The 24,913-nt window shown below is 40.4% G+C and overlaps 1 protein-coding gene across 11 annotated transcripts; it reads left to right on the top strand.

The window, feature by feature from the left end:
* The first annotated feature begins 82 nt into the window (after positions 1-82).
* LOC100121415 lies at positions 83-24,913 on the top strand. Of its 11 annotated transcripts, XM_032597758.1 has the most exons (32): positions 1,874-2,620; positions 2,707-2,903; positions 2,973-4,259; positions 7,388-7,593; positions 7,679-7,736; positions 7,818-7,864; positions 8,069-8,568; positions 8,793-9,336; positions 9,428-9,771; positions 9,847-10,208; positions 10,416-10,830; positions 10,907-11,169; positions 11,252-11,894; positions 12,022-12,339; positions 12,554-12,946; positions 13,137-14,287; positions 14,374-15,330; positions 15,422-15,640; positions 15,722-16,390; positions 16,475-16,598; positions 16,694-16,824; positions 16,894-17,037; positions 17,115-17,462; positions 17,538-18,332; positions 18,447-18,871; positions 19,782-20,018; positions 20,832-21,232; positions 21,324-21,856; positions 21,930-22,083; positions 22,165-22,676; positions 22,801-23,156; positions 23,241-24,895. In XM_032597758.1, exons 4-32 carry the CDS (start codon positions 7,412-7,414, stop codon positions 23,971-23,973), a joined length of 11,958 nt encoding a protein of 3,985 aa, XP_032453649.1. In that variant the 5' UTR covers positions 1,874-2,620; positions 2,707-2,903; positions 2,973-4,259; positions 7,388-7,411; the 3' UTR covers positions 23,974-24,895. The 11 variants fall into 11 exon arrangements, with proteins under 11 accessions (XP_032453648.1, XP_032453647.1, XP_031782822.1 ...); XM_032597757.1 differs by lacking the exons at positions 1,874-2,620; positions 2,973-4,259 and adding an exon at positions 83-1,326; XM_032597756.1 differs by lacking the exons at positions 1,874-2,620; positions 2,973-4,259 and adding an exon at positions 83-1,330.

Here is a 24,913-nt window from a genome sequence, read left to right as displayed (position 1 = left end):
AACGCTCGGCTATCTCCGCCTCGCGAGTCGCTTTTACTCGGGTTACGCTAGGCGTTATCGACTCTCGGCTGTTCTCTCTCGAGTCTCGAGGTGGGGGATCGCCAGTCACCTCGCCAGCACAGCACATTTTGCCACGACGTCATTCGTTCGTGTGCTCGCGCGACGTGCAGTCGAGGGTCCGTCGTTCGTTGCATCTCCAGGAGTTTCGTCAGCTATTTTTTACAGTTTCAGTGTGGAAATCGTGCGGAAGACACGGTACACCTCCAGAGTGCTGCATAACGTGTTTGTCGCGGTATAGAGTTCGCTCTTCTACGACCCACGACTCATTTTGACGTTTCCCGTTCATCTGTCAAACACCATATCTACGATCATTTATAAGGAGTTATAGTTCCATTTTTTGTTATAACTGTGCCGGAATACTCGTTTGTGCAACTACTCACTTCCATAGAAACGCGTGAATCTGGAACGAGCTAAAATAGCCTGAAGTGCAAGCTGCTGATCGAGAATTGTTAACTTGAGAAAAGGCTCGCATTTCAGTGCGTAAATAATTTTCGCTCGTTCCGCCGATTCGTCATCGGAGAGTCGTGACTTCGACTGGAAACAAGCTGCTAATACACATACAAACTCTGTCTTTCTTAGTATTTCCTTTACAGTAGGCGACTTGGCAATAATCTCGCAGACCTCAAGACACGTCTCTAGTAACGCCGTACGGAATGAGCCAGAGTAAACAACGATTTCTGTAACCGAGCAACGTCAATAAACAAAATCTGACTCAATTTTACCGTATTCCATTAAATTGAATAATCCTCTCACAACGAATCGTCAGCAGCCAATCAAATGAGCGCAACTGAAACTCGATGTATAGACTAAATATAGATACCAAACTCGACTCCGAATTTACATTTCAAAACCAAAGAGTCCCAATATAAGTAGGAGCGCCAGGCCAAAGTCCGAGAGATCCCTCGAGATACACTATCGGCGGAAAGTAGACGGCCGAAAGCCCGTATACAGAACCTTCCCTTTTCGCCATACCTCTCTGATGGCGCAGACAGAGCGAGCGCCGTCCATTTTATATTCGCGTCTCTCTCGCTCTCTAGCCTCGCAACCTAGCGCCTATAAACGCAAACGTACACGATATACTCTCTTGCGTCCGTCGTTCAGTGCACGACGGAGACGAGCTGCTGTCGCAAGTATTTACAGAGGAGAGCGAGAGAGAGAGAGAGAAGGAGCAGCCGAGTAGAGTTGTATTTGTATCTCTCTCGGTTGGCGCCAAAAAGGAGAAAGGAAAGAAATAGTCCACTTGCAGTGCTGTGCGCGGATCGAGCAGTAGGTACCGTGTTGCGCAACAGCGCAGGGAAGCTACTACATCGTCGTCGAATTAATGCACACGCGTGAAAAAACGTACAGAGAACACAAGCAGCGATAAAGAGATAGTGCGCGCGTGCGAGGAAGACCGAGTGTACAGAGAAAGAGCGGGACGGAAGTGAAGAGTGCTAGCGAGGTGGTAGTCGTCGTAGAGCTCGAGAGTCTCGCTTTCGTTGTCCATACTATGTATACACCCTTGGTAGATCGCGAGACTTCTTAGCCGCTCGCGAGAGAGATGTTCTGACCGTTTGCGCGCGCGCTCGCGCGTCTTTGTTCTTCCCCGCCTGTGGGAGAACGTAGCCGAGTCTGCCCTGGATTTTTTACTCGGACGCACGTGGTGCGAAAAGTCTACTGGTTATTCCTCCTCCTCGCCGGTGGAGAGGCTGTCTCTATTGTGTGAGTGTGATGGGTGCATATCGATCGTGTCGTCGAAACGGGCCCGAGAGAGTTACGCCTCGTTATAAGCGCCCGCGGTCGACGGTGCTTACGTCGCTTTCGAGAGGACGCGATTGTACAAAGCAGTTAGCTCTAGAGAGAGATTACCAGTATCATCTACCTGCGCAAGGAAAGTCGCCGTTGGGATCGTAGAATGTGCCGTGTATATAGCTATATATATATACAGGCTGGAAGAGTTCGCGAGACTATTGATTGCCCGGAAGGCAGCTGTTTTAATAGCCCTTCGATCGTCATTTACTTTCGATTCTTTTTTCATTGGACGACGAATCGTAAATTGAAATATTCGATTAATTTTAACCGCTGGATTAGCGTGAGTTGTGGGCGTACGAAACCGACGCTTATTTTACTTTGAACAGGCAAATCGAGTGCACTCCAGCGTGCCATATGAATGCGCGGTTAATCAATAATCCGTAAGATTATTCGAGTACGTTTGCTCGGAACGAAATTTAGTCTCTTCGTTGTCCATCGCGTATAAATCTTGAACACCGCGAAGTTTGTTAAAGCACAGCATGAAGTTGATCGACGTTCCTATTCGGAAAACAAAAAGGCATCTCGCGATACTTTCCATCTCTATAACAACCATCGAGAGAAGTGATCCCAGGCAGTTCGCGACGACGCTTGCATTATAGTGCACAGCTAAGTGTAACACGCATATATATATATCTCCGGCCGAGACACATATAGGTGCAAAATGCAGTGAGCAGTCGCCATACTGGGTTAATCCAAAGGCTCTAATATCGTGTTTCGTTATATTTCGCGTGTCTGCCCGTTTCGACGACTCGTTGAAATAAGCTTGACCGTATGTGCACGAAAATTGAAGTAGTGAGTATGACTCCCTGGCTCGGCATCATTTCTAACACTAGACCATTTGGTAATGCGTTGTAGGTGAAAGAGAGACAAAGAGAGAGAGAGAGAGAGAAAGAGAGAGGGGGGAAGCTACGTAGAAAAATTAAGAATGGCTTCGCTGCAGGCGCATTACAACGGTGCAAAGACAATAATTCGCTGGTTGCCGGAATGTCGGCTAAAACTGATAAAGTAGGCGACGAAACTTCGAGGGCTCAAACTTTTTTTATACAAAACAGGTAAATATGTTATTCTTTATTTAAAATTTCTTTCAGTTTCCTTATGATTTTTCTCGATTTTCTTGCTAGAAGAATGAAACGTTGTATTAGGGACGGTTTATCTCGAAGAGAGTCGCGGATTAAACACAAGTTATAAAGTGACAAGGTTAATGTTGGATCAAAATCGTCGTCACGTGACTCGAGCAATAAAAAATTTATTTAAAAAAAGTGCCCAAAACGCAATCCCACATTATCAAAAAGAAATATTTATTGACTTTTCATCGCCAGTAAATTTGCAACTCGCAACAGTATTGCCAAGTGTTACATAACTCGACAATCTGAATTTCCAAAGAATAGACAACAATAGTGATATAAAAAACTACTTAAACTGATGAACGCATATTTCACGCAAATCTGTCATATACAAATCGATCGATCTCAAATACCAAAGCTGTATACTGAAACGAATAACTCAATAATTGAAATAATTAAGACATTTTTTACGTTGGCTAAAATATGTAAAAAAAAAAAAAAATTGATTACGCACAACAGCAAATCCAACGCAAAAGCAAAATACAAAACAAAGACAAACAGAGAGAAGCCGACTACCCAAAAGTTTAATAGTTTAATATTCATCATATCCATGGATATATACACGTCCCTGTAAACTCAGCAACCGCGAGTGCTTATTTACGCCAATACCGCATAAAGCATAAAGAATTCATTATGCGTATCTTGGACGTCTTTCTTTACACACCACAAAGAGAGAAAAGCTACCCAATAAAACACGGCAACGTTGCACGTCCCATTGCTTCTTTCCGGAAGTCGGGGGTGGGGGGCAGGAAATTGCGCGCGACCAACTCGCGCATCCAGGCGCGAGACACGTCGAATCGCGCTTGTCTTATCCCTTCAGCTCGAAAGTCAGCTCGGAACTCTGCGAAAAACCGCAGAAAAAGTCATTCGACACTCGATACAATTATTACAAACCGAGCAAATGATGGCATATAGGCCTGTACGCAGAAAAACAGTCGGTAGTCTCGCGCGTCTTCCGGCTGCTCCAACACCTTTCGGCCAATGAGCGAGCTCCGCTTGTAGTCGCGCCACCTGCTGGCGCCAGTGGCAACAGCATCAGCGCGGGCCTAAACTCGAGCGCGTGCTCGCCAGAGCCCAGAAACGAAGCGGCAGCCAGCCGCGTCGCGCGAGCGTATAGTCGCCGTCTCTTGTTATATACATATATATATATAGCCAGCCAACGCGCGCGCATGGCGGGGCTCGGACAGAGAAGCTACCACTACTTACACAATATGAAGAGCCACCGCGACAGTGGCGGAATCACGCCATGATCTAGCTTCGTTTTGTAGTGCTTTATCATTGACGGTAGGTACAGATTACGTAAATTCTCACATTCGGAAATCAACTTTTCCGAGTGTGCGAGCTCGTATTTGTTCTGACGTGTTTTCTGGGGCGTACGACGGGTCGAAGGGAGCGAGAGAGAGAAAGAGAATGAGTAAGAGCCGAGCCTGCATCGTCAGCTGCAGTCGCAAATTTCTAGTAGCGGCGGGCCTTGCAAGCGAGAGAAAGAGAGAGAGAGAGAGAGAGAGAGAGAGAGAGAGAGAGAGAGAGAGAGAGAGCAAATTTTCTGGAGGTATATATACTCGACTGCGCGAATAGCTGACAGGTGCGACGGTTGCAGTGAGCTGCGCGAGATTCGCTTGTTTACTGGTGTTCTTTGTCCGTGATACCGTGAAAAACAAGTGACGTAAAATGGCGTTGGCTTACAATGTGTAAAATGGCGTTTCTGTGATGAATAAAAGTGTATTAGAATATTATTTATTGGTTAGTGTTATCAACGTTATAATTATTAAATTTCTCAAAGACATAAAGCAACGTGAAAAAGTGAGGCTCCAAAGATTGTGCGAGTTAAGTTCGTTATAAGGTTTCAACGTCATGTTATAAGTTCTAGTGAAGTGGTTTATCAATATGGCGGCCAATACGCTCGTGAAACGTCGGAAATCCGGTAAACGTTGGGTTGCGCATGCGCGTAGGATTCTCCCTCGAAGATACTTCTATTTTAGGATTTGGAACTTTTAAGACATTTCATGGAAATTTGGCGTACGTGCTTTAGATGAATTCGAGTGGAAACGAATGGTACTTTGGAACAAATTTAATATTTTTCTAGACTTATCAACAAAGCTAATGTGGTTATACTAATAACTACTGGACCAAAAGTTACAAATATGAAGCAACGTATATTATACTATGGCAACATCTTAAACGCATGTATATATCGTTTATGTAAAGATAACCAAACGAAATTATTTTATTGAATATTTTAATTTTTCCATTGGATCTTCCAAGCGACCTATAATTGCGCTAAAGTTACTCAATTATCCTATAAGACAGAAAACGAGTGCAGACAAAGCTTTATTGTATGAATTTTTAATATAAAAATTACTTAGAAACAACATGTACTATTTGTTTGAACAGTTAATTTTATATCGAACCTCAATATGCAAAGAACAAAGGAATTAAAATGATGTATCACCAGTAAGGTATATTCCATCTATAAAAGGAAGATTGCAATAGTATCCAATTGAAGGAAAACATGGGCCGATTCAGAGCGTTATCAAAGAATCAAAGAATTTCATCGGTGGATGCAATGCAAATAAGGTGCAACGTCAGATAGTTGAACGAGAAAAAAACGCGTCGCTTTTCATCACGTCCTCACAGTCTACATAACCTCTCTTATTTTAGTTTTGACAAAACCTCGCGTTATTCGGCACTTAATCCTCACACTCGTGATAAACAATAATATGAGCAACTGGGTGACATAGGGTTCACGCTCGTAATTGACAAATTACCACACTCGTTTCACAGTATAATATTCATAGGCCATATTCGCACTTTCAAGCAACAGTGGCAGCTTTAGCGTTTGAGCTTATTTTTGCATTCTTTAATTCCAAAGCTAAAGAAAAAACTTAAAATCCGTTTGACATTTTCTTTCAGTATAATGATTCAATAAACTTAAAGGTCGGTCGGGTGAGTAGCCGAACGGTGCTGGCGCAACGTCTAAGTGGCGCTGTGATCCGGTAACAAAATCCTGATTAAGTATTATCATAATTCCGTAGTATTGGAATTACGATATGACCCACCAAGGCTCGGTGTCTGCATACAAATTCAAAATGGCCGCTTTGCTCTGTTACTGTAACGTAATTCCAATACCAAGTCGAAAAGATATACTTAATACCATGTATGCACGGGTTACTCTTACTTTAGGATAAAAGAAAGGCCAGTACAAAGCAATTTTTTTTTCTAAAGTACCCGGTTGTGTTGTATTTGTTGTTTAATCGGGATTTTGCCACCGGATCACAGCGCCACTTAGACGTTAACACTCGGCCGGTACAGAGCCGATTTTTCATTACAAGCTTTGTTTAAAAAGATTTATAATCATTGAAAAATAGTGTTTTTACCTTCGACCCTCCCTTAACGGATAGAGACAAGATAATTACGAACAAGTTGGATTTCCTATAAATTTTATAACCGTATTATATCATTGTTAGTTAAGAACGTTAATAAACTTACGTTAATAAATTCTAATGCTCTGTGGAATATACTTGTCTTGAGATAGCAAGAGTCAACTCGTGCAACGGCTGTTAATGAAAACTTTGAATATTTGGAATGTCAGCCATGTCACCTCTTACAAGTAATAGGCAGGGAGTATCATGGTTGGCGTTCTCATGTCAAAAATCAAATATGGCGACAACAAAGTAGAATGTACCTGAAAGTGTGTTGCAACTTAAAACTCTCGATAGGATACAGAGCAATTTATGGCAGTATTTTCTCATGCCCAATAAACCATATTTAAATTATTGAAATCCATATAAGAAACAACGTTCAGAAACTAAACTACGTTGTATTATAGAAATAGAATACAAACTCCTTTGCTATTAATAATTTTCGAGTACAAAGCTCACAAGTTTTGAATTACTTGTCCAATTCGACTGCGACATTACTCGAGAGCTTGAGCCCCCTCTCCGTCTAGAGTATCTGTATATAGAACGATCGATAATATGGCTTGAATCCGTAGCTTAGTAGTTTTACTTGTGAAACGTCACATTTGACGCAATTGGTCAAGTTAGCTTGATTGCCTCTTAATGAGCAGCATTAAAATGTTAGTAATATCATTCCATTATTATTCCGTTGAAGAAAAACTTGCCAACAGCGCAAGAACCCACCAATCTTGTAGATCAAGGGTCTTACTAAATAAGATAGTGAGGCTAACTACATAACTGTTATTTCTGTGATAAGCAAATATCAATTATGTATACATAACAGTCTATAGACTTAAGCAAAGACAAGTGCAATCGTGAAATATGTACTAAAAATAATAATAAAATTCTACTGGATCTAATACACGTTTCATTTTTTTCGATCTCTCGCATTATGTTAATATTACAAAATTTTGCAAATATCGTTTGACATAAGCTTTTCTTTTTCTCTAATAGGTGAATACGTAAATAGGAAGCAAAATGGAGAGCCACGAATATGAAAGGAAGTTTCGGAGTATGCAACAGTATCTTCCATATTTGGAAGAGAAGATCGATGCGATTAAAAAGATCAAACTTAGAATTACTTTTCCGGATCCGGAGAGGGAGACTAAACTCAAACGTTTACAAGTGATGTACTCGATACTTACCAATAGTCAAAAAAAGTGAGAAATTGGAATTCAATTTCAGATATATTTACAACTTACATTGGTTACAACTATATTAATAAAATCGTTCTGTTTTATGTAGAGTAAATGTTAAAACTCTCGAGAAATTTGAGTCCATAATACGGAAGATGATAGACCAGGTGTGCATAATATTTTATATTGTATCTAGTATTTGGTTTAAAAAATTATTCTGTTTTTATAACTAAAATACTATATTTTAGGATGAGATAGATCGACAGGCTCATAAAAGTTGTTCATCAAAAAAAGAGTAAGTACATATATTTCTACAGGATACCACAATTGTAGAGGGCGTTGTCTCAGTAGGTCGTTTATCCTAAGATATTGAAGAGCTCTTACATATCGACACGAAAGGTTTTACTTATAAATTAGAGCAGACAAATAAGCTCTAGTAATTTTGACTTCACTTACAACCGCAACAATATGTAAAAAGCCTTTGATCTAATGCTTGCAGCATTAATCCCTATCACAATCCGGACATCATCAGGCCAGGCAGCAGTTGTAGTACTGCTAGCGGCAGCAGTATTAGTTCCAACGCGCACAAGAGTAACAGAAAGGTCTTCGACGACACACCGGCCTCGCCGAGTCCACCGCATAGTCCACCGTCTCATGATTCGAGATCCGCACCCATTATAATCCCCACAGAACGACGCCCTCGCTATGTGCCGGTCGCTGATTCGCCACCACGTGTCTCTGTGTCAGGTCGGGGTAGGAACTACTTCGGTAGGAGTCCTTCACCAGAACCACAGTCAGCCATACCTAATGTAGTACCTATCTCAAAAGTTGACATTAATCAAATGCAACCTGGGGAATGGGACACAGACGAAGAAGATGATAGGCCTGCGCCGATAAACAAACGACCAGAAATCGTGGTACCAAAACCTCCAGACGTAGCCGCCGCTGCTAAGAAGCTGGGAGAAACGTTTCCTTTCAAGAAGGAAGAATTCAAGCCTGGTCAGTTTGATACTTTGAGCTATTATATCGGAAAACCCTTATATTTAATTTAGTTTCATTTTTTCACTTGCAATTAGTTTATATTTTAAGCCGTTTTATTATGATATTAGACAATCGATGTTCGTCTATCGTATATTAAGTGTCCATCAACTACCTGAGAGCTTTTAGTTAAGATTAAACAAACGAATATTTATTCGATTTACTAACGAATAATATTTTTAAAGTGCCGAAACGAGATATGGAAAAGCCGCCGCACATACCTCATCCATCGGACAATATACCAACGGTGCCAGTAAACGCATTGGGTGGCTCGCGGCGTCTCGCATCCGTGATCGAAAAGACGAATCTCTTGAACGAGCGCTCGATTAACAGACTTCTTACGAGTCATCGGCCAATCTCGCCACCGCCAGGTCTTAACGACGATATCATAAGATCACCGTCTGATCACCATATGCGCCAGCCGCCTGCCTCGGTGCCGTTCTCACCGACGATGCGTGATTCGACGTCATCCGGTCCTGGTATGCCGTCGTTGCTCTTAAGTGCTCCACCGACTCGCGCACCCGTACCTCTTGAGGATATTGTTGGTCTCATGGACGACAATGAACGTAACAATCTAAGGAGGAATGACACTGCCAAACAGCCGAGCACCGTAAGCTCTAGGCCTATGCCAGTGCCACCGTCGAGGCTAGCAATGCCCAACTCGTCACCGGTCGCCATGAGCCCTAGGTCAGATGGGAGTACGATGTCTCCTTTGCATACGGATCCTAGGTAAGCATCCATTGATTACTATCATTGTGATGGTTGAACTTTACAACATTGATAGTCCTATAATGGTTTTGACGTTGTTTCTTTTGTACAGACTATCGGGTGATCCACGATCACGGCCAACAAACGACCCCCGCAGTCACAATGTCAATCCTCGTAGTCATAGTATCGATCCACGAAATCATAATATCGATCCTAGAAGTCACAATAGTGACCCTCGAAGTCACCCGCCCATGCCATCAAGCGATCCGCGGAGCCATGGCAATGCGGTACCAAGATACGCAGACAATTACGAGAGGCATAAGCGCACGATACCTGTACCTGAACCACCGATGCCACCTAATGACTATGGCAGACAAAGGCAAATGGAACAGTTTGGGCCAGATAATCCGGGTATGATGACGCAGCCGTTGCATCCGGTTCCTAATCCTGTACAAGGTTAGATATTGTTTACCGAACTTATATTCGAATTTTCTAATGCTGTCAATAGTAGTCTGCATATTTATAAAATAGTATCAGGCCCAGTTCCAGGTCCAGCTCCAAATCAAAATCCTATGTATAATCCTCACAATCAAATGGGTCCGATGAATTACGACTACCGCATGGGCCCGGTTTCGGACAGCTACGGTAACGTTAATGTAGGCCCTGCCATGCAGTCGACCCAGCAACAATGGAACGGTCCACCGCACCCTCATATGCAACCTGGTCCTCCACAAGCTCCGCACCCGTTCCCCATGGGTCCAGGTATGCGCGGGCCTGAGTCACAAGGCTGGCAAAACTCAGGACCAATGTATCCTGAGATGCAACAACCCCTAATGATGAATGGCGACGCTAGGATGGGTGGCGGCTATCCTGGACCTATGCCGCCTAACATGGTAAGCTAGAAATTTATTTTGTCTTATTATTGAGGAATTTGGGGATGATGATGAGAATGTGTGATGAAAAATGTGCATATGTGTTGTCGCTTGCTCACGCATTAACATAAAACACCATAAATAGCTTTCGCACATACTAAATTATCCTATACCCGCACCTCACACCACAATCGTCATCATCGCCAATTCTTCTGCTCGCATGCATAGGGTCGTGGCAACACATCCCACATACAGCCACTGATGAGCACCAACACCCGCTACCCCAACTATCAGGATACGGCGAGACCATACGACGAGTTCCAGCGCTCTAGGACCTGGGCTGACACCAACAATCGCGATCAGGGACGGCCTTTCGGCGGCAGACCCAATACATCCTTCAACCGACCACCTGCTGTCAACTCCTGGGGTGGTAACAAAGATGGGCCGCGACTGAATAGGGACCCAAGGGTCACTTCCGGAGATCGGGATCCCAGGAATCAGCATCGTCCCGAACAACCTAACAGATCTTCTACTCCAACCCCGAAAGAGCCACCTCTAACGAAAACGATCAAAGGGCCACCCCCAGGCAAAGAAGTGCACCCGAATAAGCTCGCCAAACAGGTGGCTGCCGAGAAGGAAACTGGTAAGTTGCGTATCTACATTTTTATAAAAACGATAAAAACGAAAATTATTTCATCTTCAATGTTTTTTGTTTAAAGCATCTAAGAAGCGACCTGAACTTCACAAATTAGACTCGAATAAGTCTAAGGAGAAAGATAAAGATAAAGATAAAGATAAAGACAAGCATAAGAATAGAGATAAAGATAAGTCAAAAAAGAAACCGGGAGAGTCGATGAAGTCTCCCCTTACAGATCTTTATGGCACTATAGACGCGAAGAAAGCCGTAACAGGAATAGGACTGCAAAAGTTTAAAATACCCAAAAAAAGGCCTTCTGCCGATACTCGACCAGAGCCACAACCGGTAAGTGTGCTACTGATAACTCATTTGCAATTGAAAAATTCGCGATTTATAACTTTTATCTTATCTGGAACTGTATACTTAGGTTACTGAGGGTAATTGCGAAGACGATGATCGTGTCTCTTCAGCTTCTCCCGGCCATGAATCCGCTACCAAAAATCAGCCCGAAAGCAAAACATCGAAAAAGCAATCCAAGACTAAGGCTAGCGACATAATCAAAGAAATAGTGTTCAATGACTCTTCAGACAATGATGTTGAGAATTTATCTGAGATAATAGATCTACAAAAGCGCAAAAAGTCAAAGAAAATCCGGAACCTTAGCAAAACTGATTTGTCGGTTCTTGTAAAGTCTCTTATGAAAAAATTGAAAGAGAAAAAGGGCGGTGGCGACTCTTCGTCAGACGATGATGATGATTACGATTGCAGCGATGCCAAAGACGACGACAACGATGTTGGCAACGGTAAAGTAAGTCCTGCACCTTCTCCCACAAAGAGTAAACTCGTACAGAAGAAGAGACGGAAAGCAATCATTGAGTCGTCGTCCGACGATTCGGAGTCTGAATCCGCTCCTCCGCCCTCTTCGTCGTCAAAAAAAGATAAGAAGAGGTCAGATTCGAAAAAATCGACCAGTGATGTTAAAAACAAGGATCCTGAGAAAACAGAGAAGGAGAAGAAAAACGATAAGAAGAGTTTGAAAAAGAAGTCCAATAAGATTACCGACGATTCAGGTATACTGATATTTTTGTACCTATTAAATGTTGATTGAATTACATATCTTATCAGTAATTGATGACTATTTCTAAATATAAATAAACTTAACTGTCCATATGATTAAATCTGCTTATCGATTTTTAGAATCTGGTAAGGAAAAAGAGGATACGTTACCAGAGCCCAGTCCCGCAACTGAGAAAGAAAGCGTCCCTGCAGAAACCCCTATTGTTTGCACTATGACAACTACCACTACAACAACCACTACCAATGCTCCAGTCAAACCAAAGCCAAAGCGTCGTTTCCGTGAACTTGACATGCTGCAGGAAGATCTAAAGTCCAGCTGGATATGCGATGGTGCCATGAAGGCCACAGGTAGTCGCACGTGCAGTTTAAAGAATAAACCGCAGGAACCCGAACACGCAACAGACGATGAACATTCTACATCACCTGCTAAGGGTGCAGGTAAGTTTAGCATAATTATTACATTAATTGTTATAGCTCTATTATTTTATTATACTTAATAATGCAGGGATCTTATGAATCGGGACCTAATTTCTTAATTGAATTTTAAACAATCCATTAATTTAAGATATACTCAGAACAGAATTAATTCAGATACGATTTAAAAAATAATTATTATTATTAATAATAATATGATACTATTTTTTTCATAAAGCTCGTAAACTGAAGAAACCAGCAGTACCAAAATCAAAGGCTGCCTCAAAAGTAAAAAAAGCCACTTCAGAATCGAGTTTACTTGCAAGCTCAGACAGTGACGAAGACATGCCTCTGGCACGCAGATCCGAGGGTTTTGGAACCGACACAAGTAGTACTACTTCAACTTCCAAATCAAAAAAAGACACGTCGCCAAAGGCGACAAATAGAAAATCCCGTGCTAAGAGCGTTCCTAAAGTGCCGCCTCCGCTTTTTGACAGTTCGTCCAATGACAGTTTCAATTTGGACCCATCGGCTGTCGAACCAACTACTGACATATCTCTGCACCCTGAGACCTCCGGAAAGGGCAAGAATCCGAAGAAGAGCGCTAAAAAGACTGCTTCTGCCGATGCGGGTGAGATATTTTGTTGTTTAGATATTAAGCCCTTAAAAAAGATATGCAGCCAAAGCTACATGTACATTTTCTGCATACTCCGAAGTCTCGTTCAGAAACAATGCACAAAGTAGCTTAGGCTGCAGACTTTTTTTATGAGGAAGATGTAATGAAAATATATGTAAACGAAGTGTTTTCTTGAACTATGCAGAATCTTCATCGGACGAAAGTTTCGTATCGAATACATCGTCGTTGCTACCAGAGAATTCGGCGAAACCGCGCGATAACAATGCGGAGCTCCTCGATGACGTTATAGCTGAATTGGCAAGAAAGACTGGTAAGAAGAAGCAAATCAAGAAGAAAAAGAGCAACTGGCAGAATGGCATTGTTTCAAAGAAAAAGAAAAAGAAGGCAGTTAATAGACTGGACGAGAGTACGAGCCACGAATCAGCTGTTGATACGTCGATGGCGAACGATACTGACGCAACCAAAGAGGCAGAGACCAGCGAGAATCCTGATAGGCCCAACGACGACGATGAAGTCGGTTTTCGATTAACGTCGGAAAATGCTAGTGCCAATGTACAAGATGACGAGGATTTAAGTAAAAGAGTTGATGCTGAAGCTCTTATTGCTTACACGTACAACGGCAACGAAAAGTACCAATGTCTACTCTGTCCGTTTTACCGCAAGAACATCGTTCATCACTACAAGATGTCGCATCCTCGGAAAGAGGTTCTCATATCTCGTTTACCAGTGGAGGGAGCCAATCTCGCTATAGAAGAGTCTGAACGACTTGACTTTGAAAACAATGCATCACCCATGGATAAGGACACCGGCAAGTATAGCTGTCGATTTTGCACATTCACGTCCAAGGGCATTGACAGCTGCGCGCGTGAGAGCTTTTATGAGCATTGTACAAATCACACAGGCGAATATCGCTTCTCATGCTTAAACTGCAACTACGAAGCCATAGCCAAGGGATCTATACGCACACATTACTACAAGGAGTGTAGAAAGCTCACACCCATGAAGAACTTTAATGAGGCGGTGATTGAGTGTCCGATCCCCGATGAGGATCGGATATACGGTTATTTGTGCGGAAAGTGTAACTTTGTACAGCTAAAGAAGAGCAACGTAGAACAACACGTTAAAAGATGGCATAGTAAAGAATCAGATACCGTAAAGATAATCAAAATTGATATGTCACTAAACTTAAAAAGAGACGTCGATGTAAAAGTAAAACCCGAAGATTTGGTGGATGAATCGATTGTTCCGCACAACATCGCACTGAAGAATGAAAAGGAAGCGATTGCCGAGTCTGAGACTAAGGAAGTCAACGTTAAACCAGCTGTTACCGATGAGGTAATTGTATACTTGATTTTTTTCTTTCAACAACTTAAAACTTTTGCATTATAATTAAATTTTTAACGTTCATAATTTGTTATTAGTCCGCGGCAGAAATAGAAAACGAAGCTGAAAATGAAAATGAAATCAGTGTGATGATGGAGGCAACTGAGCATAAACCTCCCAAAGCTGAAAAAACTGAAAAGAGTAGTAATCTCAGCGCCTTTGTTTGTCCTGATGAACTTGTTGATAAAGATGTAGAAATTCAAAATGAGCGCAAAAAGAAAATGCAGGAAATTGCGCAGAACATTGGAATCAAGGTTGATAAAGAAGAAGGTCAAAAGCGACTATCTATCACCGATCAACTTAAAAATAAGATAGCAACATCGCTACCAGCTGCTGAGCCTGAACTTGCCATTTCTGAAAAAGTCGAAGCTTCTGAAGGTGAAGCGAATGGGTCGATTGGACCAGCGGAAGATGTTGAGGATCCACTTCATATACCTGAAGAAGGAGCTGAAACTAAACCGGCAGAAGCTACTGTTACCGAAGCTCCAGCTGAAGTATTGTTGCCTGAAAAGTTAAAAGATGACCCTGAAGTATCTGATGTATCTGAGAAAGAGGATAAATCTAGCGTAAAAATGAAGGATCCACTTGAGTTTGTTAATGAAGCAACTAAAAAAGATAGTGATGATGAAACGAGTTATGAAGAAACAAATGTCGGACCTGTTCAATACGATTCTGATTCAAGTGCTTCGCAGTCTGATCATGAAATGGCAACCGATGTTAATAGTATCCTTCAGAATACCGGTGAGATGCATTCGCCTTCGAAAGGTCAGATGATGACAACAATACAACGTCTCGCGGCGCAGCTGCAACAAAAACCTTTAGATACACCTGATTTACCTGAAGGTGAACCTGAGAGTATTAATGCAGATGCGCCAGATGTAGAAGTAAAGGTAGAAAAGACTTCGCCAAAACGTCCTGGTGATGACATGGCCATTCTTTCACCTACTAAAATAAAAAAGGAAGTTAAAAGAGAGCCTATGTCACCTCCTTCACAGGTAACTAATTTAGTAAAATCAGTCTCGAAATTTTGGTAGAGTTGATTCAAAATTTTTATTAATTTTTTTCTATCATATTATTATTATTTAGGTTAGAAATGAAGGCGCTAGAGTAGATGATAACACTCAAAAGCCGGTCATCCGAATAAGAAGGATTAGTGGAGATAAGCTTTCTAAAGGTGGAGAACCAGAATTAACTTCGATGGCCACTATTGAACGTGTTCAATCTAATGCAAACGAAGATGACTCAGGATTTTTAAAGATTGCGAACGTCGTTAGTCTTGCCGAAAATGAAACTGATAATAAAATGGTAAGCGCTAGATTTTGGATTTCTTGTTTATCCTTACGTTTTTCTATTTTTATCAACGCTAAGTTCTTAATTCCTTACTAGGTAACACATATAAGAAAGGCCATGGAAAATTCTCCGCAAAAGAACAAAGGTTTATCTGTTCTTAAAAAATCGAATTCCTTCATTTTAAAACGAGTTGATAACAATGAAACTGTAAAGTTGATCCCAATAACTATAGCCGGAAACTCGAGAGCGGTAACTAAAGCAGATAATTTCATTTCGATTGGCGGTCAACAAGCTATGGCTATTAAACTTGATAAAGGCGTAGCTGTACCGATTACAATGGGTACGTCTGGCAATGCTGCAACAACGCTAGTTAGCTCATCAAATCAACCCTTTAAGTTTCTTAAGATAGCTGCACCCGAGCAGGTCTCAGTAGCCATTAAGCTCAAATCAGCCAATGTCTACGAAAAAATGCTCAAGGACGACAAACTGGTGCATATGTTTAAATGTATGGGCAGAGATTGCTGTTTTACCACAAGTACTGAACAGGCTTTCCACAAACACTTAAGGATACATGAAGATGACGCAGGAAATAAAGGAAATAACGAACAACCTAAAGATTACTTTAAATGTGCCTACTGTTATATTGATTGCAAGAGCTATGACGAACTAATGTTCCATCTGAAGAAACAGCATATTTTCTGTAGATATTGCTGCAAGTACTGCTTCTATCGTGCATTTGCCTACTCTTATGTCGAAATACATCAGGTATAATACTCGTACTAATTGTGCGATTCTCTTGCCATATAAAAAATAGAAATTCAATAACATTATCAAATTTATTTTTCTTAGAAAACTTTCCACCAAATGAAAAAAGTTCATATTCTCGTGGTTAGTGAAGAACTTGTCCAAATGCCACCACCTTCAAAGAGATTGGAACGCAAACAAATTATTAAGCCGTATGTCTGCGTCCACGGTATGTTCGTTCGAGTATTTTTGTTATGTCATTGTACCTAAAACAAATCTTGTAATAGAACTTACTAATTGATGAATTTCTTCTTTTAAAATTAGAATGCAACAAATATTTCTTCATACCTGAAGCGTTTGTGCTACATCTTAATATGCATCATGCAAATATACAGTCCAACTTCAGATGTCATTTGTGCCTGACTACTGTTCCAACTGTTGACAATTTAATCGAGGTATGTTCCAACATTGAAATCAGATTTTTGTAATCAAGAATATTTAACTAACTTGTATGGTATTTTTAGCATTATAAGCAGCATGGTTATTTTAAATACCATTGCATGTACTGCACTCATGGCTCGGCATCTATGAAAGAACTACACAGCCATCTCAGCTCAGCTCATTACAACCAACCTCCACACATTCTCGAAAGGTGTCTACCGCGCGAGGTAAAAATAATGATAAAACAAAGAAAAATAAAATAAATTCACAAATAATAGAAATCATGATTATAAATAATTTACAGATCTCGAAAAATATGAGTGCTATTGACCAGCTCCGTGTGCGTGACGTTGATGCAATCTACCGTCAAAGAAGGGGCGCTTTCGAAGATGAGCACAACGGAAAAGTACCTATTCCTGCGCTCAACCGAAATCCGATTCAGAAGCCCGCTAGTCCTATGACTATAATACAGCAACATCCACCTTTGATGACTGCCAAGGTAATCACAACAAAGGAAAACAACAACCCTGGCGGGACTTTTGTGCCTCTTACGAATCTTGACGGGGGTGTTTCCAACATCAGGATATTAGACGCCCGTAGCTTGAGCACCTCTGCAAATACAAGTTTATTAAATCTGGGAAAGAACATCAAGGTATCTATTTTTAATACATATCAAAGTAAATTGTTTGCCTGGAAAATAGTTTTAAAATAAATAATTATTTTTTAGGTGACTGTAACTGATCCAACAAACACAACTAATAAGGACAAGCTATCTATTAACAATGCAAATATCGACGACGACAACGAATTTGTTAGCACCAATTTGCTTGATCACACCGAATTACTATCTGGCAAAAAGACGAATCAGTCAACAAAAGCCAATGTTGCTAAAGCTGATGATTACGACAGTGACATAGAAATTATTGAGGATTACACCGACACTACGACTAACAAAGAGACTCCTCCCATTAAGAAAGCTGACATAAAAGAAGAAGTAGCTGACAACTCAAAAACTCAAGATTCTGATGAATCTTCCCCATCAACAGAAACGTCTGAATCAGGAACTGTTGACGTTAAATCCTCTTCTAAACCTAACATACCTAACAACGAAGGTCGTTTTCTAAAAATCGAAGACGTGAAGGGTACAGGATTTGAGGGCAAAGAACTGTTTCAATGTGGCGTTCAGGCGTGTGTCTTTGCAGCTGATACCGCTGAAAATCTGCGCTTGCACATGGTACAATGTAGTCCAAATATCGATGATGGTATCACCGAACCGACGCCACTTTACTGTGTACATTGTGGACCCTCAAGCAAACGGTTTAGCAAAGCCACATTCTTTATTGATCATCTCAAAACGCACGGTCTAAAACGGTTTAGCTGTGCGGTTTGCGATGCTAAATTCGCGGTACAGGGTCAGGCTCAGTCGCATGTTAGAGCCAAGCACAAGTATGTGAACTCAAAAATAGTACCAGCTGATCCGATGAATCCATCGACGGACGGACTGTTCATTGTTCATCCAGTTGTAAGTGTTAATAAATGTCTTCATAAGAACTATTTTCACTTGGCAAAAGCAAATGGAAATTAAAATTCTTCAAAGATCTATCACTAATCATTGTGTCTTTTTATATTTTTGCAGAAAACTTCGGAAAAGCTTAAGAGCAAAAAACACAAGTCTCCAGAGAAAAACGATCCCTCGAAGTTAGCTGAGTTGGAAAAGACGACCTACAGTCCAGATGAGATCGAAAAACTCCCCCTTTCAGCTATCTTTATGCGTGCTGCGCAGTGTGCTCTCTGCCCCTACAGCAACAAAGTTCGTACCAACGTAGTCAGGCATCTGCAAGCTCATCTAAAGGACGAAAGTGTGCCCGATTCAAGTCCCGTAAATCCGGTACCGTGTCTCGACAAGAAAGAGCGCATGTTCGACAAGATGGTCAACCTTGCTAGCAGTTCCCACGAGAATGGTAGAATGGGTAGCGGTGGCTCTGCGAATAATTCTCAAAAAGAGCCAGCGAAGTCTGAAGAAGACGAGGGCGTACCCAAATACGTTCCTGAAAATAAAAGGTACGTCACTATTTTATACATTGGCATTGCTTTAGCCCTTTGAAGCACGATGTGTATCTCGTGAGAAGTACTTTTTTGAGTGATTTGAGTGTTTGCTTTTTAAGTTGAATTTTGGTTTTCATGTAGATAAATTTGTACTGAAGCAGAAAACACGTATTTCGAATTGTAACAGTTGCTTCAGCTTTATTTTATTTTAATTGAAAATTGTACATTAAGTTGATATTTATTAACCGCGGACTATATTAAATAAAATTTGTTATGTTAGTTGTTACAACATTTAGTGATACATAAAAACACAAGAGTAGTAGAATTACCTGGTATGTGAAAAAGAATCAAAGAGACCTACCAAAATTCAATAAATTATTATGAAAATAATGCGAATGCTTCAAAGGGTTTCAAAATCCATTGTTGTATAAATATACATTCTGTATTTATTACGTTTCAATGTCTTTATTGGAAGTCCGGGAAAACATTATATATGAAAAGTAAATCAATTTATCAATTTTGTATTATTCAAAATTTAATGCAAGTGCTCATACAAATTGCAGACTTCTTATTTCATTTCATCTTGCATTAATCAATCTAATCATTTAATTAACCAATCATTGTCATTATCTGCTAACGGGTCTAGGTGTCATTAGCAAATCCATAAAAAAGTAAATTCTTTATATAAAAAAAAATTCACATAACCACAAGATCATTATCATTCATGTGTCATACGAAAGAGGTGTTATACGTCATGAGAATAAAGCATCTAAGGGTAAAAACAAAATGCATGAGAATTAAAAGCATATATAATATTTTCCTGGTCCGCGCAACGTCTCGTATGTGTGCGTGTGTTTGTGAGAAAAAGAGAGATAGAAAGAAGCAGAAACAGCAGGTGAAAAATTTTGCAATGTTAATTTGTCAGATTCGTCTGCGGAGTACCGGAATGCAATTACTTAACGGTTGATGAACCGATGTTGCGGCATCACTTAAAAGCCTTGCACTCGGACGAGCTGTACTTTCGGTGTCCCCACTGCCCTGCGCCCAGCCCAGGCCAGGATATCGCTCAAAACATAGCCCTCGAAAAAATGGGCATTCACTTAAAAATGCACGATAGCCGACTTTACAAGTGTTCTCATTGCATTTACCATCACTATCACAGGTTTGTGAATTTTGACAGCACCAGATCTTATCAGCTGTTTTATTTTTATTTTTATTTGTACATAATTGCCTATGCACTTTAAACAAAGCAGAGAGTGCCTTTACTTAAAATTGAATTTTTTTTATTGCTTATTGATTGATTATCCATGATGTAGGCTGCTTTTCCATATACTGCGCTTATTTTTTTTTATCAATGGAAATACATTATAGAATTCATTTATTGCTTACTTTTCAAGTTTACATTTATCTTGACAATATGTTTCCAACAATATGTAAACATTTATTATTAATTGTAGCAGTTCTTGAGAAGACCACTGTATTTAACTTTTAACTAGTATAGTCGTTGAAAAGTATAGTATCAGATTATTAAGTAATTTTTTTTCATTGTAAATGCAGTAGTCTTCTTTGAATATTATCAAACTACAATAATACATTTCAACATCAGAACATTTATCAACTGTTCATTACTGAAAAATCGAGATGATAAAATTTAAAGTTATTGGAACATTATCATAGAGAGTTTGATCACAATTGCTTTTACTGCTAACCATTTCTCATACAGATTCAGAAATTGTACATAAAATAAATTTTTGAAAAAAGGCTCTGCCACATCTAACAAAAATCGACTAATCATCAAATTCGACCAGCAGTGAAATTTCGTATTTGAATTATATGCAGCACTGTACCTAATCGAATCTAACGAAAAAGATTGAATAAAAGCGCACACTGACAAGCATACTTGATAAATGTTGACAAAGCTTAAAACTTTCAAAAAAATAATCCTCTCACTAATCAACCTACATCTGAACTACAGACACTTAGTCGAGCGTCATATGAGCGACAAGCATCCGGACAAACGTCAGTTCGTTAAGGTGATCCGGGAACTTCAAACTGACCAGTCAGTCGACGAGCCCCAACCGGAGCAGCAACAGCAGGAAGAACAACAGTCGACGACGGCATCTCAGGAATCCGAAGATTCCGCGACTCCGGATCCCGATGGCAACACTTGGAAGTGCAACCTTTGCGACTTTAAGTGTGTCTACAAAAACGCCATGCAATCGCACGTGATCAACGCCCATGATGAGAAGTGTCAGTTCAAGTGCAAGGCTTGTGGATTCAGAACCACCACTAAAATCAATTTTGATCCACATCTTTTGAACAAACATCCTACCAACCCGAATGTCGAGTTCATCACCATCTTTCAAAGGATCAAGGGTGAGCTAGCTTATTATTCGCTAAAGATCGGAGAAATTAAATGAAATTTTATTGTGTCGAATAAAAATGATATCTTTCTGTGCAAATGCAGGTCTGAAAAAAATAGAATCAGAGCCAGCCACACCCCAAGACGAGCCGTTTGATACAACGCCACTTTGGCGTCGCGACATGCCGCGAATCCGACACATCCGTGGTATCCTCCTCGAGGAGGAGGACGAAACCGATACAATACGAGGAAAGCGCAAGGCCGATGATAGCTCAGGCAAATCGGCGAAGATTAAGTCAGGCAAGTCGGATGATACGAAGTCACCAGATGTCAAGAAAGCGCGCATGTCGATCGACGGTACCATGAAATTTGCAGACGGCAACTATGGATCGTACGGCAAGCCTGATGGCAACCATTACACCTGCCCCATTTGTGGCGTTTTCAAATCCAAGTACAAGCAAGACTTCCGCGATCATCTTTTCAGGGATCTTAAGTACTTTAGGTGGACTTGTCCCAAATCAGACTGCGCGTACAAGTCAGTAAACCGTTCATCTTTATCCAAGCACCATTACAGTAGGCACGGCGAGGAAGATTTCGAGCCAGAACCCTCGAGTCCTAACGACGATATAGAGGAGTGGGTAAGTTGGCGTGAGATTTAGTATATCTATGTTTAATATGAGGATAATGATAAAGTTGTGTAAATATTTTTAGGTTGCAATGGTGATAAAACAGCAAAATGACATCATGAAGGGGAGCGTCCCACCTCCTACTGAAGAAGATGCAGAAGAGAGCGACTGCGAAGAACTTACCATTGACGTTAAAGAAGAGGATGATAACGATATCTCAGATAACGATGACGAAAAAGGTAAGATTCGGCATTATTTCGTTAAGCAATGTTTAAAATATATTGTGACGTATTGTGACGATTCCTTTTTCTTACTTGCAGTTTCGTCTGAAGTACTCTCAACACCAGTGACTTGCAAACATTGTCAGAAGACTTTCGCCAAGTGGCGCGGCTTCAAGCGACACGTGCAGCTTAAACATCTCAAGCGATTGACCTTCTTGTGCCCCTACTGCGATCGCAGCACCAACTCAGAGGCCGAGATTCTGAAGCATCTGCGCTCCCAGCATAAAGGCATGCCAGAAAAAGTACTGGAAAATCCGAACCCACAAACGAGTGAATTGAGCGCAGAGTTCTGGGAGCGCGAGTACGGACTCGTAGTGCCCAGTCAAAAGAAGAAGCGCAAGAAACCGGAGGACAGTGTAAACGACTCAGTTAGAGAATATGCCTGCGATAAGTGCGATTTTATTGCTATGAACAATGCTGGACTAAAGAGCCATTTGAAAACGCACGAGGTCAGAGTCAAGCAAAAGTGCGAGTACTGCACATTTAGCAGCTTCAATCCATCCGAGATGCGACAACACTGGGAGGTGAACCACCCTCATCTCGAATTCAAGGTATGCTTACATTTACTTGAGGTGACGGAGTTGTTATTCTTAAAGTAGCCGTATAGAGAGATGATGTTTTAAGTTGAGTAGCCTTATTTCGACTAATGTTAGAATTTTCGCATTTGATTTAAAGGTGGAAGAAGCCATCGTGATGTCAACTTCATCGAATTCCGGAAATTCGAACGTACGCACTGCGAAGAAAGCAAAACTTGACGAAGAGAAAAAGGCGACCGTATATTACTGTTACTATTGTAATATGGGCAGTACGTCGCTTGATGCTATTCGAAGTCATTGGAAAATGATACACACTAACGATAGCAAATCTGCTATTTTCAAGTACAAGGAGCACAGCGAGCCTAGAGTGAAATGCGCCTATTGCGCTGAACCCGGTACCAAATCCATCCTCGTCAATCACATCTGGCAGAAGCACGGCAATGACAAGCCTGTTCTGCTGGTTGAGAGGGACGAGAATGGTTGGATGTGTAAATGGTAAGCACTTCAGTTAATTTGACTCAGTTGTGTGATTCAATTTAACTATACGTGTACTACAAGTATAAACTTTTTATGCTGCAGGTGTAAGGGAGAGTTTTTCACGACCAAAGAAGAAATCGATTCCCATCAGAAGATGTTCCACTCGCACTTACCCATGAACTATAAAATTAAGCGACGGATCTTTTCGTGCAAACAGTGCACTTTTGAAACTCTATATTTCGATATGATGCAGAAACATGCGAAGAATCATTTGAATTCTTACAAGTGCAAACATTGTGTCAGTGTATTTAAAACATTTGCCGCAGTCAAGTCGCATTTCAAGATCGCTCACCCTGATAAAGAACCTGAAACTTGTACAATTACGACCGACGATCTCAACAAAGAAATCGAAACCATTCTCAGTGAGGCCGCCGTTTTCTCCGATGTTCAACTTTCTCCTGTCAAGGTATCAACGTCACCCGTGAAGACGCCACCTACAAGTCCAAGAATCGCTAAGAAGTCGACTACAAAGCAGTCGGTGGTCATACCTATGCAACCATTCCCAAATAAGATTAAGGCCGTGGCCAGAAAATCGACGAACCCTCTGCCTAGATATCCTGCGGGGACTGTTTTTGAGACGGAAAACTTACCGAATTATGTGTCGTATTATGGTAAACCGACTGTTCCAGTTGATTTGGGCAGTCTTAACACGATGCTTGCTATAGGTGGATTAAAAATGAAGGTCGATTGTGCGAAATTAGCTGAAATGCTCAACATTGAGCCAACTTTAAAAATAAAGGATTTTATGAAGGAGAGGGGTAGGGATCATCGATGAAGAATCCATGAAACGTAATTCTAAGTGGTAATTCAGATCAAATAAGACACGAACTGAAAACTTGTTTTCATTTTCTCTTTTTTTTATGTTAAGTTTTTATGTTAAGCGAGGATATCATTTTCTAGACGATTCAAGTATCTTCGATTCAAATAAAATAATCAATTTTTGATAAAAGTATAATTAACTTAGAAATTTTTTTTCTGTTTCACAGCATTTGCTTCTTATATAATTTTGAGGAAAATTATCATACAATTCAAATCGATTGGTTGTAATAACAATCACTACTTTTAATCACGAATGGTATATTTTTAATAAATCGGTGTTTAATCCGTTTCAGTAGATTATAGCACTAAAATAATATGGCTATCAATAACGTGAATCAGTGATACCCACGTGATATATTTTATTGCTGGAATATTTTTTAATTTGTATTTAAATCATGATCAATCCTAGTATATTTATGAAAAAGTAAAAAAGCGGAGTCAATTGATCAGCAAATATGAATTTCTAGCGCAACCAGTATATTTATCAATAAATGTCTGTATATGATTATTTTTTGTAAATACTTCAATAAGTAAATTAATTTAATGTTAATACATCTTTAAATCGTGATTCAGTTCTTACATTAGACTTTTTTAGAATTTACTTCTTGTATGAAAGAGTTTTAATTTGTAAATGGTTTCATAAAACTCTAATAATAAGATTCAAAGATGGAAGTAATGCAGTGTGTCATTGCATTTGAATTTTGTACGTACGGAACAAACTCTGTCTCGAAAAACAGTAGTGAGCCTGATAGAAATTCGATAATCAGTTCGTTGTAGTAAAAATAACATAAAAATGCTTGAAAACAGAGGAAGACTGATGATGTGTGGAAACCTTTGAAAAACTTGTAAATATAGTGTACAAAACCTTAAATAAATATTTTCGATTTTTTTACAAA

The sequence above is a fragment of the Nasonia vitripennis genome, chromosome 3 (assembly GCF_009193385.2).
Source record: "Nasonia vitripennis strain AsymCx chromosome 3, Nvit_psr_1.1, whole genome shotgun sequence".
Taxonomy (NCBI): Eukaryota; Metazoa; Arthropoda; class Insecta; order Hymenoptera; family Pteromalidae; genus Nasonia; species Nasonia vitripennis.
This window is presented reverse-complemented; position numbering and strand designations above follow the sequence as displayed.

What these genes read in the sequence shown, in the direction of transcription:
- LOC100121415 (XM_016983534.3), top strand. Translation starts at nt 7,412, where the DNA reads ATGGAGAGCCACGAATATGAAAGGAAGTTTCGGAGTATGCAACAGTAT. An exon ending in CTGTTGACAATTTAATCGAG is followed by an intron (nt 16,825 to 16,893) that starts GTATGTTCCAAC and finishes TGGTATTTTTAG; the next exon opens with CATTATAAGCAGCATGGTTA. An exon ending in AAAGGTGTCTACCGCGCGAG is followed by an intron (nt 17,038 to 17,114) that starts GTAAAAATAATG and finishes AATAATTTACAG; the next exon opens with ATCTCGAAAAATATGAGTGC.